General features: G+C 38.3%; 1 protein-coding gene across 2 annotated transcripts; it reads right to left on the bottom strand.

Moving 5' to 3' along the window:
• Nucleotides 1–2,277: 2,277 nt before the first annotated feature.
• Nucleotides 2,278–16,500, bottom strand: kat7a (K(lysine) acetyltransferase 7a). 2 transcript variants are annotated; one of them, XM_053514826.1, is made up of 16 exons: nucleotides 16,332–16,500; nucleotides 14,275–14,416; nucleotides 13,386–13,523; nucleotides 12,970–13,056; nucleotides 12,398–12,619; nucleotides 11,301–11,383; nucleotides 11,123–11,209; nucleotides 10,672–10,752; nucleotides 10,101–10,211; nucleotides 9,348–9,539; nucleotides 6,799–6,888; nucleotides 6,022–6,162; nucleotides 5,534–5,627; nucleotides 4,903–5,049; nucleotides 3,667–3,773; nucleotides 2,278–3,579 (listed from the first exon to the last, which is right to left on the bottom strand). In XM_053514826.1, exons 1-16 carry the CDS (start codon nucleotides 16,344–16,346, stop codon nucleotides 3,481–3,483), a joined length of 1,836 nt encoding a protein of 611 aa, XP_053370801.1. In that variant the 5' UTR covers nucleotides 16,347–16,500; the 3' UTR covers nucleotides 2,278–3,480. The 2 variants fall into 2 exon arrangements, with proteins under 2 accessions (XP_053370801.1, XP_053370802.1); XM_053514827.1 differs by lacking the exon at nucleotides 12,970–13,056.
• Between the last annotated feature and the right edge of the window lie 194 nt (nucleotides 16,501–16,694).

The following is a 16,694-nucleotide window of genomic DNA, read 5'->3' as shown; positions in this document are numbered from 1 at the left end:
TGCTTAAATACAAACCTCAAGCCCACTACATGGCTCTTCCTGAATTACATTCTAGTCTCAGGCGGCGCCAATAAACCGGACCGGTCTGACTGAAGTGATCACTCATAAGCTTTTTTGTTAAGTTCATCTGTTCTGTTTATTTAGAAGGATGTGGGAGTAAATACTGCACTCTGACATCAGGATCATGCAGGAGTGCTCATGATGTTTCATGAAGGATGAAAAGATGTGAGGGATTTTATTTCTACACACACCCTCTTCACACACCCCACACACATACACACAAGCCCAGGACATAAACGGCTCAGGAGATCAGAGTTAATCTAATGCTAAAACTGCGAATTAACTCTTAGACAATAGGTGCATTTTTTGTCTTTAAAAGGTCAGAATTTATATTATTTGGGTCAACGATAGTAAAAATAAATTAATTATAAATATGGGTTATTTGGGACAACTCCTGTACAAATAGATAAAGTTCAGAATTTGAGCTAGATACATTTGTTAAATAGAATTATTTTAGATGATTGTGGTAACAGATTGCTAAAAAATATAAATAGCTGTAATTTATCCAAAATGGGAAGTCTTAATTATTTAGTACCTTTTAGTGACCTCTCAGTGACCAAAAAACAAAACAAGGTGCCGAACAGGAGCTCAGAGATATCTCTCTCTCTCTTACACACATACAAACGTGCGCACACACACACCCTAATATGGCAAATACAAATAAAACTAAAAGGACAGCTGGAGCAGAAATAAAATGTCCTCTTTGTCTCCCTTACCCAAAGTCAATCAGACAAAATAGGTTGTGTGTCCAAAGTAAAGGTCACCTATGAACACTTTGCACCAATAACAGTAAATCATTTGTGCCAACAAGCCTTTAAGCTTCACTTCACTCCTTGGAGGTAAGAGGATAAAACTGGAGATTTTATTTCCGCTTCAACTTATCCTTTAAGTAACAAGATCGGACGCCGAGCGGCAGCCGTAGTCCCACATTTTCTACCAGGTTTCACATTTACGGTGTTTAGCTGCTATTTCAGTCACAAACTCAGAAGACAGGTAGCACTGCTACTGTTAAAGCATCAGCTATGTGTGGACACGTTTGTAACTCCTGCTCTACCGCACACGTCAGAGTTCTCCTGCACTAACACTTGTGTGGAAATAAGCAGACGAGGTCAACCAGGTGTGTGTTAGCAGAGAGGGAATGATATTAGCGTAAGCACTCTTAAACTTTGTACAGAACAGCACCGTTTTCTCCTCATAAAGGACGTGTTGGTGCAGGAAGACCCTGGAACGTGCACAGCAGAAGCAGGACTGAACATCAACGACGATAGCAATAACAGGAAGCGGTCCCTATGCTAGAAACATTTCTATCAGCACTTAAAGCGCAAGAATTCAGCCTGTACGCCAAGATTGGTGTTTCCCAATCCTGCTCCTGGGTTTTTAAACAATGCAGTGCATGAGCGGGTTCAGCATCGATGTTAATCGTTGATGTCCTTAACGAAACCAGTCTTATGTCCTTATGTATCAAAAAGGCTTTCAGTACTGATATAAAATACTAAAAGGTGTTATGGTATTAAAAATGTATTTAAAGGGAGGGTTTCTACTAAAGTAATGTATTGAAATGGATTTCAGTACTAATATATTGTTCTAAAAAAGGATTTCGGTACTGACCTAAAAAGGTGTTTTGGTAATTAAAATGTATTGTTTTGCTACCGATGTTACAAGTTCAAAAGCACTTTAGTGCTGACATAAAATATCAAAAGGGTTTCCACATTAATAATGTATTATGAGGGGATTCAGTACTGATGTATATTAAAACGGGTTTCATAAACACAAAAATGTAAAGTGAAACCTTGGATTGCGAGTAACACAGTTTGTGAGTGTTCTGCAAGATGAGCAAAGATTTTTAATAAATTTTGACTTGACGAACAAGTCTTGGTTTATGACTACTGAGTATCATGCATGCGCTTATTGAGCCAACGGTTTTTCTCTCTCTTGTGCTGGGGAATTGTGGGTAATCATCTCCCCTGCTGGGTCTTAGTGCGCATCTCTTACTGGTATAATCGACATCCCTGCACGCCTGTACCGTTTACTATAACACTGTGACCATGTGTGTACGCGTTAAACATATTTATTTTGTGTCTGTATGCGTGTGTGTACACAGACTTTCACCTTCACAGACAGACAGACACACTTTCTCTTTGCTCTACACAGAAACATTGCTCTGTGGCGATATTTTTACTTTATATTTTGTGTTTATTTTTATGTAGTTTTTTTGGGGGGCTGTGAAACGAATAATTTGAGTTTCCATTATTTCTTATGGGAAAATTCTATTTGGTTTACAAGTGTTTTGGAATACGAGCCCACTTCCGGAACGAGTCATGCTCATAATCCAAGGTTCCACTGTACTTGAATAAAGAGGGTTTCTGCACTGAAGTGATGTACTAAACAGGTTTCAGCGCTGACGTAATATACTAAAATGAGTTTTACAACTGAAAGTTTACTAAAAGGGGTTTCAGTCCTGACCCAACATACCGAAGGGGGTTTCAGTCCTGACATAACAGACTGAACTGGGTTTCAGTACTGACATAAAGAAAGGGGATTGAAAACTGACAATACTGAAATTGGTTTCAATACTGACATAACATAATAAAACGGATTTCAGTACTTATGTAACACACTGAAAGGAATTTCATTACTGACATAAAATACTGAAAGCGGTTTAGAAATGACAATGTATTTAAAGGCGTTTCAGTACTGACATAAGATATTACACAAGTTCAAGGCTAATGCAAAAAACTAAACAGGATTTGAGTCCATATGTAAATGTACTGAAATAGGATTTCAGTAAAGATGTAATATAAAGATAGGAGTTTTAGTACTTGTGTAACATTCTGGTTTCGTTAATGACAATTTACTGGGAGAGGTCTGGTTATGTTCAGCACAAGGCCTTTACTTTTAATACGATTGCAAAAAAAACGTCATTTATACTTGGTTCCCGATTTATGCCAAACGTAATTTGCTAGTTTGAAGCTTTGCACAAGGTTTTAACATAGCTAACGATAATGGGAGCTTACACCGGGCTCTTTACAACTGCATGGTTAAAGTCATATAGTATATAAAATATTACGTTGGAAGAATGGTGTTTACAGTAAACTGTTTACATTTTAGCAGGATTTAGGGAAACACCGCTAGCTTGGGAAGCATGCTGACATCAGCGATGGCGCTAACATTAGTTTGATACGCATGTATCGTTAAATACAGAGTGTGAGAATCCAGTGATCAGCGTTTCTCAACCCTGTTCCCGAAAAACCGCACAGCTGAGTGCGACTTAGCAGGATCTGGAAAACACTCATCGGCTGCTTTTAATTTTTTTTAACGCAACACGTTTAAAACTAGGCGTGCACTAGTTCCTTATGTGGACTCTAACAGTGACTACAGTGCGAGTGCAGACTAGGAGTGCTGGCGGGGTGCCGACGCCCGTTAGGTCCCTTTAGGCGGGCTCCATTTCAGCGCTGCGGGGTCGATCGCCTTGCCACTGCCGCGCTTCAAATCTTTGGACCTCCATTCGTCGATCAGGTCCTAGAGATCAACGCAAGCACATTAAAGTCACAGTATCGGTGTGCGGAACCATAAGGAATGGAAACTGATTACAGGTTTAAAGGTTACCTGTCTTTTTAAGACCAGGTGCTTTCCTTTCCAGTACTTGAGCATCTGAAGCGACTGCAGCGTGCTGACGATGTCGACCGGATTCACGGCCGTTTCCTGGCTGATCTCTGCTCAGAAGGGGAAAGAAAGACGAGTTTGAGTGTTGACATGATTAGAGGTTGCAAAAAGTTAATTCGATACAAACAAACCCAGCCCTGGGCTTTAGTGTTGTCTTATGCAAATGTGTTGACGTTAAGCGCTTGAACAAGACGCGGAGGCTTTCTGAACTAACAAGTAACATGATTGACAGGTAAAGCAGAGATGCCTCTTTCCTTTACACTGGATGAGAACTTCTGATTAATATTATTTGTTTTATTACTAATTGCACCTTTAAAAGAACAATTCTATGTTTGTGGGCCAACAGAAATGCAGTAAAAATGAATAATCCATAATTTGTGAAGCAAACAGCAAACTGCATTTTAACTCTTTCCCCACAAAAAAAAAAAAAAAAAAAGGTATTCTGTCGGGTATTATTTCCTGTCAATGATGATATAAAATGGAGATAAAAAGTAAAAACAAAATTAGTTTGATTCAGTTACAATCATGATTCTTTTATGCATCTCTCCAAAATAAATGTTTTAAACTCATTTTTAACTTGTATATGCTTACAATTTAAATGGAAATAAATTCCTCTCACTCTACATTACACTCTAAACTATTTACAGTGTCCTGTGTTTTAGGAGCTGCTGCGTTTGTGTAGAATTCTTATAAAATTCTGGAAGGAAAAACAAAAAGAATATAGATTGAAAATATTTATAAAATCGCTATACCCAATCCGAATTCAAATTGAATTGGTACCTTGGTATTGTGATAATATCATATTGGCTGGTCCCTTAAAAATAAGTCGGGGAAAAATAACAGGTTCAAAAACGGTTTTATTTGTTCAGATTTTTTTGTTAAAAAATATATATATTTCTTTACTGTAAATATTTCATAGACAATTTTTTGGTCATTTCTAAATTTAATTACAAGTTTAAAAATATATATTTTTTACGTAATTGACCTCAGTAGTACATGCAGTACCATTGAAGGCCACCGGGGGGATTGGACACACAATTCGTGACATAATTCATTAAAAAATTTAACACTTATTTGATTGGAATCTTCCACTGCAGCGTTTGCTCAACTCAACATCTCACAGCATAATGGTAAACCTGTGTGTGTGTGTGTGTGTGTGTGTGTGTGTGTGTGTGGCACCTTTAATGGAGACCTCTTTGCCTTGGAAGTTATATAGGTATCGCAGCAGCACCTCTTTCCAGTAGCTCCTGTAGCTGATGAGACCCAGATCAGAGAGAGGTCGCTCAGGAGAGCCCACCTTCTCCTCAACCTTCGACAGCAAATAACCTAAACACACACACAGAGGGATGAGACGCCTTTACCCAGACACTAATCTCTAGTTCGTCAGAAAACAATTCTCTTGGCTGATCAGCAGGCGTGTTTAAAGAACTGTTTTGTTGTTCATAAGTAATAAAGCACACAATGGCATGCTGCTGGAGAAAAATAATCAGAGATACTGTGGAGCAATGAGGTTTAACAAGTTAACAAATGCTTATTTAATAAAAAAACCAGACACTAAATCTGTTTATTGTTTAAAACTTTGTTACAAAGCTCTGACACTAGAGACATAAATGTTAAACACACATCTCCTGACCTAAAAAAGAATAACTTTACATTAATCAACAATTCCACATTTTTTTTCTTTTATGTTTATATGAAGTGACTCTGTGAACGAGCGCATGAATAAAGTGTAACCCTGCCGTTTGCACCCTGCTGCTGTTCCAAACAAACAAAAAACAAACAAACAGAGAGAATCTCAGTGTGAACTCACTGAAGTCGATGAGCATTTTGCCGTAGCCCTGCCTCATGTACTGCGGCATGGTCAGGATGCACGACACGTTGTAGTTCAGGAACGAGTTCTTCTCCTACATACAGTAATAACATTGTGTGTGTGTTTGTGTGCACGTATAGAACATTATCACACAACTGTATTGTTAATGTGACTGTGTGAAACTTTTTATGTAGCCAAAATGTTAACAAGCTAAAAACAAGCAACTGCGTTTTATTATTACTCAAAAAAAAAAAAAAAAATCCACACATTAAGCACAAAATATATTTTCATGACACCACAGGAATCATTTATTAGATAGCTTTATATTTTATATAATTTTTCCTGAATCCCTCCATAACTGATCATTTATCACTTTTCTCATGTTCCTTAACAGACTCAGGTGTGATATTGAGGCCTGAATGTTGAACATGATTTTATCATTTACATATTTTTTTTCCAGTACGCGTTTCAAATGCTTTTTTTATTACCTTGGAGAAATAGCCGACGAGGTGACACCCCGTGTTGTCTGCCTCGGTCATGACGTAGAAGAGAAACGGCTCCACGTCATAATACAGAGTTTTGTGATCCAGGAAGAGCTTGGCGAGGAGACACAGGTTCTGGCAGTAAATCTGTTAAATTATTAAAATAAACTCTCACTCTTGAGCTTTCTAAAGTACTCACACTTTTTTTCCCCCAACTTTCGAATTTTACAGATTACACTGCATTACTGTGTTAATAGACTTTCTTAATAAACTCTTTTTTTCAGTACAACCTAGGCAATATAATAAAAATCTTATTTGATTTTACCCAACTATACAAACATGACAGGAAGTTTTAAAACAGGTTACATAGGCACAATAAATAAATAAATAAATAAATAAATCACAGATCCATATGGTCATGTGTATTTGTGGTTGTTTTTGGATGTTTCTGTGACCCAAAAAAAGTAGTAGTAATGATAATAATAATAATAATAATAATAATAATAATAACAATAACAATAATAAATAAATAAATAAATAAGAGCATTTGATAAGTTCTAGAGTCATTCCCACACTCTGGAAGCAGTAAAAAAATTCACATTATAAAAGTGTATAATATTGTTTGCATATTAAAAATACTTTTTTCAATTTAACTTTTGTTCTGGAGAGATTTGTCATGTGACACGAATTATTTTGACAATTTATAAATAATCATTTGAATTGTCGTTTAAACAAAAAACATTTTTTTGGACCTGTAACCGTCTCTAAAGTGGAACAATGTACCTTGTTTTTCTTGCCGTCTACTTCGAAAACCGAGATGGCGCCTTTCCTGTAGATCTCGTCTCCGGGTGGATGCTTCCACACACACTTCACCTGCGAGAGACAAAGGCGGACACGTGTGTAACTTCCCAACTGTAGAATCGTGATATTCTTATGACATGAGCAATCCTAAGTACTGACAAGTACTGATGATGAGATTGAACTGAATAAAACAAACACTCAGTTTCATGCTGCTATGGGAAACGAATCAATCTCAGCGTCGTGTTATTAACCTGAGTAACTGTTACTCTTCTGAAAATCAGTAAATCGTAAATCGTTTATTTTGTATACAGTGTAATGGATGGGAATTACCTGAGCCAACCCGATATTATTATGATGGCTAGGTGTCGATTCGATCTGTATTGCGGTTCTGTAAGTATCGTGGTTTGTATAAATATCCAGATTCAATATTAACCTTTTTTTTCCCCTTCAGATTTTGTTAAACTTTACACAAACAATTTGCTCCTTCTACTGCTCCTGAACGTCAGTAAGACAAAGGAGCTGATAGTGGACTTCAGTACAAAGCAGGTGAGGAACTACCAGACCCCCGTCATCAACAGGAGCCCAGTGGAGAGAGTGGACAGCTTCAGATACCTCGGTGTTCACATCACGCAGGACCTGGCATGGTCCTGTCACATCAACACCGTGGTAAAAAAGGCCCGGCAGCGTCTCTACCACCTCAGACGCTTGAGAGACTTTAGACTGCCCTCCAAGGTGCTCAGGAATTTCTACTCCTGCACCATAGAGAGCATCCTGACGGGAAATATCACGACCTGGTTCGGGAACAGCACCATGCAGGACAGACGAGCTCTACAGAGGGTGGTGCGATCAGCTGAGCGCATCATCCGCATCGAGCTCCCTGACCTGCACTCGATCTACAGCAAGCGGTGCTTGACCAAGGCCAGGAAGATCGTGAAGGACCTCAGCCACCCCAATAACGGACTGTTTACTCTGTTGCGATCTGGGATGCGATTCCGCTCCTTGAAGACCAACACAGAGAGACTGAGGAGGAGCTTCTTCCCGCAGGCGATAAGGTCACTCAACCACAACCACGAACTAACACAATCTTTCCATAATTGATCAAATCTATCAATCCTTTTACATCCATGAACACTATGGACAATTACACGCTCACCTTCCCTCATATCTACACTACATTTTGTACATCTACATCCTGGACCATTGCACAAAGACACTTTAATAACTTTGCACACCTACCTTCACAACTACACTACATGTTTACGGTTACATCCTGGACCAGTGCACAAAGTCACTTTAATAACCTCCGCACAAAGACACTTTCTTCTATGCATATTTGCACACCAGTACAGTATATTTCAATTTGTACAGTATATTTTTATTTTTATGCACATCATATTTCTATGTACAGTATATTTCTATTTTTATGCATATCATATTTCTATTTTTATTTTTAGTTCCATTTTTTTCTAGCACATTTCTATTTTTATTTTTAGTTCTATTTTTTTCCTAGTTTAATTTAATTTTTTTATTTAATTTTTTATCGTATTCTTTTATTTATATTTATTTCTTATTTGTAAACTTTAATTCTCTTTTAGGGTCAACAGCAGTCGTATAATACATTTCACTACATTTCGTACTGTGTATGTTTGTGTATGTGACAAATAAAATTTGAATTTGAATTTGAATTATACAGGATGTTGAGCTGAGTAAATAGTTTAGAGAGCACCACCTGCAGGATTATCGAGGAACTGCAACGTTTAACCACTAACTAAACTTTTAGTTAAGTTTGTACTCAGTTTGGTGATGCATGACATGCCACACAAACTAACTGAATCGATTTTATTCCCCCTCGTTTGTGATATTTATCTCTTTAATATGTTTTGTAAATGTCAATGAAAGATGTTCCTGTTACCTCTTATGTTACAGCTACTGCTGCAATTAATTAAATCACATAAAAATGGAAACCGTAATAAGTATCTGTGTGTTTATTTAATAGCAAAAAAGTAGCAAATTACCACCTGTAATATACAAATAGTCAGGAAATTACAACCTTTGTAAATAATTTTGAGGAGATGAATTAATATTAATAAAGGGACAAGGTTAAGGCGTTGGACTACCGATCGGTTTAAACCCCACCACCCATATGTTTTACCTGTTAACTGCTTAGATGTAAAATGAGATTAAAATGTAAGTCGCTCTGGATATGGGTGTCTGCCGAATGCCGTAAATGTAAATTTAAATACTGGCAAACATCCTCTTAATGAGATGATTTGTCCAGTTATTTGTTAGCCTCTATAAATACATATGAATACAAAAACACAACATCTATCTATTACATAATTATGTCATTATTAAACGGATAATTACATAATCCACATTGTTTTCTTATAAAAGTCTCTTTGTCTCCTAAAGTTAATTTAAGACAATAATTTTGAGGCTTAGTGTCTGGGACATGTCCTGTGCATGTGGTCTTGGTAATGCTTTTTTGTTTTTGTTTTTTTAAACAATGATTGAAGGTCAGAGGTCGTTACCATGTGTCGCCTGAGGATGGTCTGGCTCTTCATGTACTTGAGGCAGAACTCGCACATGTAGAGGCGGCCGAGGCGAGCGTACTCCTCTGGGTACGGCGAGTGGTACCATGTGTCGAGCTCGTAACAGCCAAACACGATGGTTTTGATCATGTTGCTTCCCTCCGTCACCTGATCCTGAAGACGCATTTTCTCCTGGAGAGAGAAGGGAAATATATATATATATGATACAAAAAAATCTAATGAGTTTAAAGGAAAAGAGAAAACTAAAGGATGAAGGGCAAAGAGTCTCTGAGGCAGAAAGAGAGAAAAAAAGATTAAGAAAAATATGAGATATTACAGAAGGACATTAGGAAGGAAACAAATAAAAGAACACACATTAAAAGAGGAAAGAATGTGAAGAAGAGAAAGATCGAAACAATAAAAATTGTCAAATTGGGTTTGAGAGTGAGTGGAAAATAACTAGAGAAAGTTTCAAAAAATTATTGAAAAAAGGTGATAGAAGGGCAAGAGAAAAATAAAAAAAAGCAAAAAAAGAGAGAAAAAAAGAGAATAAGAAAGGAAGGAAGGAAATAGAGAGAGAGAGAGAGAGAGAGAGAGAGAGAGAGGGGGGGGGGGAGTTTAAGAGAAGTTAGAAGAGAAGGAAGGACTCCAGTAGGACATGCTGTAACACCGGCTGCTTGTGAGCCTCACAGGTAAGAAAGGAAGACAGGAGGACAAAAAAAAGGATAAAAGCTGATGAGTTTTCTCTCTTACAAGATCCTCCGAGGCACGTGCCTGCGCTTTTCTAAACAGCTCCAGATCGTAATCACTTGTAATGTTCTCCAACAGCGGCTCACGGGTACAGCTTGGGCTCTGTGGGTCCACCTCCAAAAGAGAGAGAGAGAGAGACAAGAGCACAAACATGAGTGCAGGACAAAGAAAAAAAGAAAGAATGTAAAAAAAAAAAAGACAAAGACAAACAAAGCGACGGACAGACAGAAAAAAAGGATAGGTAGAGAGAGAGCGAAACAAAGTAATGGACAGACAATAAAAAAGACAGAGAAAGAAAAACAGATGGCAAGACAAACAGGCAGACAGAGAGATGGACAAAGAGAGAGATAGAGACAGATGCACAGAGGTGGGTAGACAGAAACAGAGAAAGACAAAAATAGAGACAGACAGTAAAAAATAAAAAGAAACATACATAGACACAGGGAAAGAGACAGAGATATGGAGAGAGGCAGACAGAAACAAAACGAGAGAGACAGGCAGATAGAGATAGACAGACTTAGAGCCAGGCAGGTAAAGACAGACGGACAGAGAGACAGACAGGTAGACAGCTCACTAAGTCTTTGTCTTTCTGCTCCTTGACCGCGGCGTTGTTTCTTTTCCTCCTCATCTCCGTCACTTTCTCTTTGTAGCGCATCTGAGAGAAACAACACAGCGTCAGTGAAACCAGGCTTCAGCCCGGACATTAACACAGAGGGTGTAGAGACCCTGCACATGACATCACCGCCCCACAATGCACTGCGGCTTTGTGCCCGAGTCTCTGTCACAGCTGGAGCTGAACTGTGGAGCGGGAGTGATAACTGTCTGGACGTCCTAATCTGTGTGTGTGTGTGTGTGTGTGTGTGTGTGTGTGTGTGTGTGTGTGTGTGTGGATGGCGATTAATCTGAGTGGATCACTCCGTATGGTCACGTGACCACAGGATCTCACCTGTGTCTCTCAGCGCATGTGTTTAACCCCTCCCCTCGCCGTGAGTAAGTGATGTCGATGGGTCCGTCGCCGTGGTTACCTGATGGCGTGTGGAGTGTCGGTTCTCGTCCTGGCTCTGGGACAGCGTCCTCACCTCCGCAGGCTTATCACGAGAGCTCGCCTTCACCTGCGACGGAGCAGCACAACTCGTTACTACACCACTGCACCTCTTCCACAGGCACACCCAAAACCACTGGCCTGAGCAAAAGTATTGGCACCTTGCACTCGTCGGCTGAGAGGTTGTGATAAAGGGGACAGCCGGAGATGGAGAAGTGTCTCTCGTGCTTCCCGGTCAAATGGCCTATGATAAAAACGTTGTGAATCATTGAGAATTTTTTTCAAGCAGGTGTATACTTAAATACTTAAATAACAGGTAAAGAAAGAATAAAAAAAAAAACAAACAAAAAAAACAGAAACTGGGGAAAACACTGGTTAAAAAGACACAGAGAAAAGGACGATAAAAAGAAGGAAAAGGAAGAAAATGAAAGAAAGTAAGAAAGAAAGAAAAAAGAAGGAAAATAGAAGAAAAAAGAAAGAAGATAAAAGGAAGGAAATGAATGAAAGAAGAAAGAAGGAAAAAAGAAGAAAATAATAAAAAGAAGGTAAAAGGAAGGAAATAAAAAAAGAACTAAAGAAATGAAAGAAAGAAGGAAAAGGAAAAGAACTAAAAGAGAAGGAAAATAGACGAATATAGAAGAAAGAAGGTAAAGGAGATAAAAGAAAAAAGGAAGGAAATAAAAGAAAGTAAAAAGGAAAAGAAAGAAAAGAAAGAAAGAAAAAAAGAAAGAGGAAGAAAAGGGAAGGAAATGACAAAGAAGGAAAATAGAACAAGAAGTAAGAAGGTAAAAGAAAAAAAGAAATGAAAGAAAGAAAGAACAAGTAAGAAAATAAGAAAGAATTAAAAGGAAAAGAAAGAAGTTAAAGGAAGAAAATGAAAGAAAGAAAGAAGGAAAATAGAAGAAAATAAAAGAAAGAAGGTTAAGGAGATAAAAAGAAGGAAAAAGAAAGGGAATGAATGAAAGAAAGGAAGAACAAGTAAGGAAATAAAAGAAAGTGAAAAGAGAAAAAAGGTGAAGAAAATGACAAAGAAGAAAAAGAAAAAAAGAAAGAAAATGGAAGGAAATGAAAGAAGGAAGGAAAACACAGAAGGAAATAAAAGAAGAAATGTAAAATCAAGGAAATAAAAAAGAAGAAAAAAGATACAAAAAGAAGAAAAGATAAACGAAAGAAAAAAGGAAAAGAAAATGAAAGAAAGAAGGATGAGAAGGTGTAAAGGTGTGAGAAAGTGTGAGAATGGTGTGAACGGTGTGTGTACCGAGAGAGTTACACCCTGGTGTCGGACACTTCATGTTGAAATTGTAGCTCTCGTGAAAGCGGCGACGTTTGGGCCGATGGGTGTGGCCTGACTCCTTGATGGACAGCTCTTTAGCCAGCCTCTCGTCCTGGGAGGCGTTAGGGCTGGAGACGTCGGACTCTGAGGAGCGCGTCTGTCCGGTGGGGGTGCGGGGAGGAGACTCGTTTTGCTTCGCCTCTGACGCTGTGGAGACAACATACTGCTGTGAGACGAACGAGTTTTAAATCACACACATGATTTACATTCAGAAAGAATTTCAATCACTTTTTACTGAAAATATTTCTATCGTTTCTTTTTTGTTTTGTAGAATCCGTTAGCATATAATTGTCTCCTTTTTTTAAACTCAGATACGTTTCTTTTTCAAATATTGTTATAAGCCCTTTATTTAAACGCATAAATTAGTTTGTGCGGACTTGTGATATGATACAAAATAGTTTTAACTAAACACATATTTTAATAACTATATAAACCTATTTTTTCTCTTTATGGAAGTTAAAATAAATAAATAAAATAAAAACACACTGTCACGTTACCATGAAAGCGTAAAATCCTCATCTGTCTTAAAGGAGCTTTAGCCCTGAAACAGGAGACTCCTTCCGTAAAAGCAAAATAAATGTCTCCTTAAATAGAGAAAACCGCACTGTATCAACAATTACAGTTTTTGTTTATTTACCATAAATAAGAGATTAATTCAGCAGCAGTTTGTTCCATCAAAGAAACGAGTGCTGAAAGTTTTTAAATATTTATTATTATTATTATAATTTTGTTTTTTACAATAAAATTTACTAAATATTTTAAACATTGTCTTTAAACTGATCTGCATTAGAATAACTATTTTGCAACAAAGAATTTAAAAAGAAAAAAAGAAAAAAAGAAGCTGAGTAGCAGTGAAGGATGAAAGGACGAGGAATTATAGCAAAAGATCGCGACTCGGAGTTTCTCCTCCTACCCTCTGAGACGTCTCCGTGCTGTTCGCTCTCCGCCTGATTCTGGCGCAGAGGGTATTTTTTGGGCGCGACCGGCTCCTCCTGGCGCTGGCTACGGGTCACGCGGCGCGCTGAGAAGTCCACTACCACCTCAGTTGAGGCTGTTGGGAAGGGACAACAAAAAAAAGAAAACGTACACAGAAAGGAAATGGAGGAAAAGAATGTTAAGTCAGCAGCTTGCACTAACACTGCAAACCAAATAATCTTTACTCACAATCACAGTCATCAACTCATAAACAATCACTCTATAACCCAATAATTAAATAACTGAGCTGCAGAGAAACACCAGACGAAGTTACGCTAATAAAGATGAAGAAAAAGTGCAAGCTGTGCTGAAACACTGTAAGGAAATCCACATGTTTAAGATGGTTTCTATCCGGACCTGACAGCTCAGATACACTCTGAGTCTCCTCTGCTGTCAAACTGGGAATAAATCCAATCTCACTTCCGATTTAAGTGTTAATCCACATCAACACTTCCCTCAGGATAAAAGTGTTTCACTCTTTTCTTCACGACTACCTTCTTACTTTCTCTTCTTCCTTCCAAGCTTCCCTAGTTCCTTTCTTGTTTTCTTCCCTCTTAGTTCCCCCCTTATTCCTACTTTCCTTCTTTAAAACTTTACTCTTCTTTCTTTCTTTTAAGTTTCCTTCCTTACTAATTCACTCCTTTCCCATTTCCTCTCCTTCTTCCATACTTTGCATCCTTTCACAATTTTCTTCTTTTCCTTTTAAGTTTCTCTTTTTTCTTCACCGTTTTATTGAGGTGAATGTGGACATGAGGAGACGAGGACATTTTCTTCCTGCCTTTTGTACGTATTAGATCATCAGATGACGGAGTGGGTGGAATCTCTACCTTGGGAGCTCTGGCTGAGACGGAGTGAGGAGCGTGTGAGGCGAGTGGTCTTCACCGCATGAGTGTCGCTCTCCGAGCTGTCTGTGTGTTCAGCTGAGAAGTCCGAGTCCTCTGTGCCGTCAGAGCTGCTGCAGGCGGCCCTCTGGGGAGGAAAGAAAAACGCAATAAAGTGTTTATTGTTAAATGCTGATGCTCCTGTGTATATACACATCAACTTCAAAAAAATTATTTTATTATCTAATATTACATTTATTAATATCTACATCTAGGGGGATATTTAATACTTTTTTATTAAATATATTTTTTATTATATGGTGAGTCAAAAATTATCTTCACTCTGGCAGTAGAGTTTACTTTAATAAACTTTAAGAAGAGACAAATTCATAGTTTTCCACACAATTTTCTCGCTTTTCAATACACTGTCGACAGGCTTCTAAAAAATATTTTAGTCTGAGCTGCAGCCATGAATGCACCGCTGTCTTCACTTCTTCACCAGAAGTAAAACTTCGGCCTCGTAGCTTACAGAGGACCAAAAACAAGTGATGAAAGTCTGATAAAGTGAGATTAGGACTAAAGTGAGGATGCTTTAACACCTCAGAGAGTCGACAGTGTGGTAGGAGTGTGCGGACGTACATCATCACGCGGGATCACGACCCCCTCGGATATCAGCCCTCTGTGTTTAATCTAAAGTTTAGTCTTCAGCTTTTCAATAAGTGTCTCACTGTGTAACGAGCGCTGTTGATTGTTGAATATTTTTCCTGATAATGTTTCAATTCTTCTGTCCCTTAAGATGGGAATCCCAGAAAACTGTAAGTGTCAATAAATTTTCCAGCTGATGGTTGACTTTTGAACTTTTTCTCAGTCGGTGATTGAGGATGTTTCCGTTCCATTTTCTGCCGTTTACTCTCAGACACGTAGTGTTGATCATAATTTCAGTTATTATATAAAAAAATGTTTTGGGCAATTTATGTATCACCACACAGACATCAAAATAGACAAACAAAAAACAAACAAAAAAAAACCCATCACACTATGATGTCACTCAATCTGCTGTCACACAAAGTTATTAACCACTTTTTAGCATCGGGTTTAGGCGTCGTCACGGCTGGTCCATTTAAAATATTAAAAATCCTTAATTTTAAAAACCCTTCTCAATTTTGCATTCGTAATGTATTGAGATTGGATAAGCCTGGTTTATTGGCGATCGTACAATTCACCTAGTAGGAGTACATCAAAATCAATTGAGTGTGTTTTGCAAACAACCCAAAATAACTGACTTCCTGTTGAGTGGAGCCCATGACATGCAATATGAAAGTTGTTTAGCTCAACAAGCACTAAGTGTGTACCGGGTTTCCTGTGCAAATATGCAAGTGTGCATGAGCTATGCAGCAAAATCCCATGCAAGACCCTCAGGCCTCATAATGGCAACAGATTCCGACCTGTCTGACAATGACTTCTCGAGCACGTTAAGACCCTGCAAAAATCCCTGAATGTTGGGAAAGAAAAAAAAAATACTTTTTTACTACAAGAGGACCCTTCAGTACCCTACAGGACTGATACCATAGTGTTTGGGCCCTTAAAAAAGGGGGGGGTTATGTTCGGTATTTATAAAATCAGGCTACGTATACAATCGCAATACAAATCGTATCGGCTAATCCCCAATAAACATACAGTAGTTCATTATTTATAACACATTGTTTTCTAGCGACATAAGCCTCGATTCTGAGCTCAGGGGATCATCGGTGCATGCTCAGAGTGCAGTGCATGTTCTCCCAGATTGGGTTTCCTCAGGGTTTTCCTGTTTCCTCCCAAAACATACAGGAAGGAAGTGGATAGAAGTAGTACTCTGTATTAGGATAGTATTAGTATTCTCTGATGGCATTCTTACCTTATTTCTCCTTCCCATATCCTCATACAGCGTACACGCATCTTTATAAAGATTACACAACATGCCATAAATATTCGCACCCACCTAAATCAAACCTGTTTATTACATCACCACTTCAGCTGTGTTTTCATTCAGCTCTAAACGCTGCTTTCTGGCCTGCACCACTCACCTTTCGTCGAGGCATAACGGTGCACACAGCCTAGATGTTCTGCAAATTATTACCCTCGAAACGCGTATACGGCACGCCTGATATTTACCACCAACGCAGCATTAATGTATGTGTTTTATTTGACTCAATAACATTATCTGCGTTGCTATGTCTACGCTTTGCTACACGACTTCCGGTTTGCAGTTACAACATAAAAGCCGCGCGCTCTCATCTCTTCCGGTTCATTTCCATGAGTCGATCCAACTGATTCGAATCATGAACACGAATCGACTTCAGCCCTACCAAATCTTCTCCAAACTACTGCTTCAAACTATACAATCTTACTCTACCCACCGACAAACATACTTTTTGTTCTGTTTGCGG

This window comes from Clarias gariepinus, chromosome 16 (genome assembly GCF_024256425.1).
Source record: "Clarias gariepinus isolate MV-2021 ecotype Netherlands chromosome 16, CGAR_prim_01v2, whole genome shotgun sequence".
Lineage (NCBI taxonomy): Eukaryota > Metazoa > Chordata > Actinopteri > Siluriformes > Clariidae > Clarias > Clarias gariepinus.
The sequence above is the reverse complement of the archived record's forward strand: the minus strand, read 5'-3'. Positions and strand labels throughout refer to the sequence as shown.